The sequence below is a fragment of the Anolis sagrei genome, chromosome 5 (genome assembly GCF_037176765.1).
Source record: "Anolis sagrei isolate rAnoSag1 chromosome 5, rAnoSag1.mat, whole genome shotgun sequence".
Classification (NCBI taxonomy): Eukaryota; Metazoa; Chordata; class Lepidosauria; order Squamata; family Dactyloidae; genus Anolis; species Anolis sagrei.
In genome coordinates this window covers 139,019,510-139,023,122 of record NC_090025.1, presented here as the reverse complement: position 1 = coordinate 139,023,122, position 3,613 = coordinate 139,019,510, and the positions used below count along the sequence as shown (strand labels likewise).

Here is a 3,613-nt window from a genome sequence, read left to right as displayed (position 1 = left end):
ATGTTTTTACTATTTGTACTATTACTGCAACTTAAGAAAGAACAACCTTCCAGTTGGTATGAACAGCTTTGTGTCCATGTGTTGTTTTTGTTCCTGCTGAGACCACTTCACCCAAGGAGTGAAGAGTCCCTTTCCGCTATACCACAGGGAATTTCATGCTGATTTGAACCCGACAGCGCATGCTGTGAGACTTAATATTTGTCTGGCCAAGATGTGTAGTGGGATGGGACTTTAACCTGCCTCTGTGGGGAAATGGGGACAAATGATTTAAAATTAGCTAGAATTAAATTAATATGCTAAGATAGTCTTTTTTAAAGTCAGTTGTGCTTACGGTACTTTGTAAATGAAACATATGGTGTGGATAAGTCTATTTTACTGGCTGTTTTTCATATGGCAGAATCTCCTAATGTTTCCCAGACTATGATGAAACGGTTTTGCACAACCCATCTCTGTATTACATACCATCTTGGCATTTTTCTTCCTATCTTTCTGTAAATAATAATAAAAAAGATTAAAATGAGATAGTTTGGGGTGGGTAAAAATATTCCGTCTTTCCACTTAAATGTGGAACTGATATTCCATCTGCTAGAAAAGGGACTTCTACACACAATCTAGCTGAGAGGTAAGGGGACTCAGATAAACTTTCCATTTAATTGAGTGGTGTGATTGCCTTGTCTGTAACATAATTGACTTCTTTAATTCAATTAGCATAATCTGTCCAATCCCAGCATGATCTTCATATTGGGGAGATATTCTCTTATTCTGAGGGTTTCTCCCATAAGTATTTCATATTTCAGAATGAGATGAAATACATATTGCTGCAGGGAAATGGTTACACAGCTGCTCCCTGAAATGAGAAATTTGGTCCTTATGGTCAATAATAATACTTTGTTAAGGGGTGGGGGGAGTGAAAAACAGCTTCCTGAAGCCCCATCCATCAATGGTAAGGGGTTATGGAAGTACTAGTTTAAGACATCTACAGGGCTAAGAATCTTCTTTGTCATTTTGATCTGTTATCTAGTCATACATTCTATGCATACATTTAAGAAAATCACATTGAATGAGTAGGAATGCATTGGATTTCATGCATTACACAAAAGCTAGGACAATAAACACAAGGATAAATCAGAACGGAGGGGGCCCTAAGGGGAAGGGTCCCGCGGAGAAGTCGGGTCACAAGCGGCCCTTGTGTCAGGACGGGTCTTCGTCGGACGAAGATGGTGTCTCTTTGGAAGACTTAGAGGCCCTTTTGCAGCGTGTTAATCAAGTTGAAAGGAATAGGGGGGTTGGCTTGGTTGGGGCTAGTTCGTCAGTTCGCCGGGCAAGCAAGAAACAACTATTTAAGTCTTTGTTGTCCCGTGTTTCTATTTTAGAGTCGGCTTCGACCGTGGGGGCAGTTACGGCGATCCGGCTTCCTGACCAATTGGCTGCTCCGGAGGCTGCTGGGAGTTTTTCTCTGGTGTCTTCAGCTGTGCAGACCGCTACCAGCACCGAGGCGTGTCCAGTTGTGCAGGCTGCGTCCGAGTCTTCAGCGGCTGCTGTGGCCGGACCTAGTCAGCCCGTGGCATTGGCCTCTGGGTCTAGTGCTGCGGCCGGGTCCACTCAGTCAGTTGGGTCGATGGCTGCTTCCTCTGGGGTCGGTGGGAGCGAGCAATTGGTGTCTGCTGTCCCGGCAGGTAATTGCACCACACTAACATCCACATCTCCTGCACTTACATCAGTTAATACGGCTGCTTCAATTGCATGGCCGTGGGGCCAGGGACGGGCTCAGTCGGTAGTGGGGGTGCAATTACAGGGGACTGTTGGCAATCAGTCAGAGGGTAGTGTGGACCCCAAGACAGGGAAAAAATCGGAGGATGCCACCTCTCAAGGGATCAAGCCAGCTGCTGTTACTTTAGAGTCGGCCCGAACTGGGGAAACTAACAAATTCTGGGGAACGGCCAAATGGCCTCCGCAAGCGACCCCTACCGTTAGTCTTTCTGGCTTGGGCTCACATTTGGCTTCAAAAACAATGGAGAAGATTTTAAGGAACGAATATGTGGATGTCTTTTCCCTGTACTTTAGGGATATGGATAAGAAGGAGAAGGATGAGCTAGATGAGGACAGTAAGGAGAAGATCAAAAAGCGCAAGGTTGAGCAGAATTGGGAGAATTGGCTCCCTTGCTTTACAATGTATGCGAACCTGCTTTCTGATGCTGCCCCTGAAAGGGCTACAGCTTTGTGGCAGTATCAGAACATCATTAATAAAGCCTATGTCAGCGGCCCTCCTAATGCTTGGCTGGAATATGATAGGCGGTTTAGGACCGAGGCGGCTTCCCATCCGGATAAGCGTTGGGATTTGATCGATGATCAAATTTGGATTGAGGTGATGAATCCATCTAGGGCTTCCTCTGCCTTGAAGGCGGACAGTGGGCACACTATTCAGAACACAGCGGGACAGCCCTCTCGGCAGGGGGCTCCCCAGCCGCAGTCCCAGGGCCAAAAGCCTTTATGCTGGGAATTTGTGGCCCAGGGAGCCTGTTCACGTAGGGACTGTCGATTCGCTCACTCGTGTGCCATTTGTTACGGGACTCACCCATCCCGAAATTGCCCCAAGGGGAGAGCTGTGAGAGGTAATACGAGGGAAACTCAGTTCGTTAAGAAACCTTCAGGACAGGCCGCGGTGGCTCAGGGGCCTCAGCCTAATTAGGTTAAAGCAGTTGAGAGTTGGGGTGGATCGGTTCTTCGTTAAGGGGCAGTTAAGTACCTATGGTTGGTTTTAGAGGATTTTTCATATTACTGTGTCGGGTCCACGGTCTCTCACATTACACCAGAAGGAACGGTTGAATTGGATAATTTGGCATTCATTCCTTTCATATAGGGGCGGCATCTTTGGCAGCTCGCTAGGGTTACAGTGTTATGGCCTTTAAATTACTGGGCGGGGGGAAATAGGTCGATTACCGGCGATAGGTTCGCCCTGTGCTTGTTTGTTTGTCGTTTATTTTGCAGGAACTGCCAGGCTGGTGCTTAGATGGAGAATCCTTGTTGTGGGCATAATTATGTCCACTGGGCGGAGAGATACGCCAGGAACTCATCCTTTGGCCAGCATCTGGGTGCGCTTCCACTGCATTGGCGAGTGGAAGGGTGTTCGTGGCCTTCGCTGGGCCGGGTTGCGCTTCCGCTGCATTGGCGAGTGGAAGGGTGTTCGTGGCCTTCGGTGGGCCGGTGCTCCATATCGGAGGTAATGTTCTGGGCCTGCTTAACAGCGGGGCCCGGTATCTACAAGCCCGTGCTGGCAATTTTAGATCTGGCAGGCATGGCCCCGGGTTCACATCGCTTGGTCGGCCATCATTCCACGCCTTCGGAGGCAGGAGGCGGTGATGTCAGGAAGCTCGAGAAGGCCAGAAAGCGTGTGAACCGGGCCATGCGTACGGCTTTAGCACGGTGCAGGGGGTCTTACATTCCTCATAGGGACATCATACATGACAAAACGCAATTTACCGTTCTGATGGGGTACATTTGTCGGATTTGGGTAACGCACACTTTTAACTGATTTGCAGTTAGGCATTCAGGAAGTTTTAAGGGGCTTGGTGGGGGATGGGGGCGAAATGGACATTTGCCCCCAATCTGTGGC

The 3,613-nt window shown here is 48.4% G+C and overlaps 1 protein-coding gene across 1 annotated transcript; it reads left to right on the top strand.

Annotated features, from left to right (window-relative positions):
• Positions 1–1,084: 1,084 nt before the first annotated feature.
• Positions 1,085–3,225, top strand: LOC137097129 (uncharacterized). Its single transcript, XM_067468494.1, has 2 exons — positions 1,085–1,676; positions 2,989–3,225. Exons 1-2 carry the CDS (start codon positions 1,085–1,087, stop codon positions 3,222–3,224), a joined length of 828 nt encoding a protein of 275 aa, XP_067324595.1. The 3' UTR covers position 3,225.
• Positions 3,226–3,613: the final 388 nt, after the last annotated feature.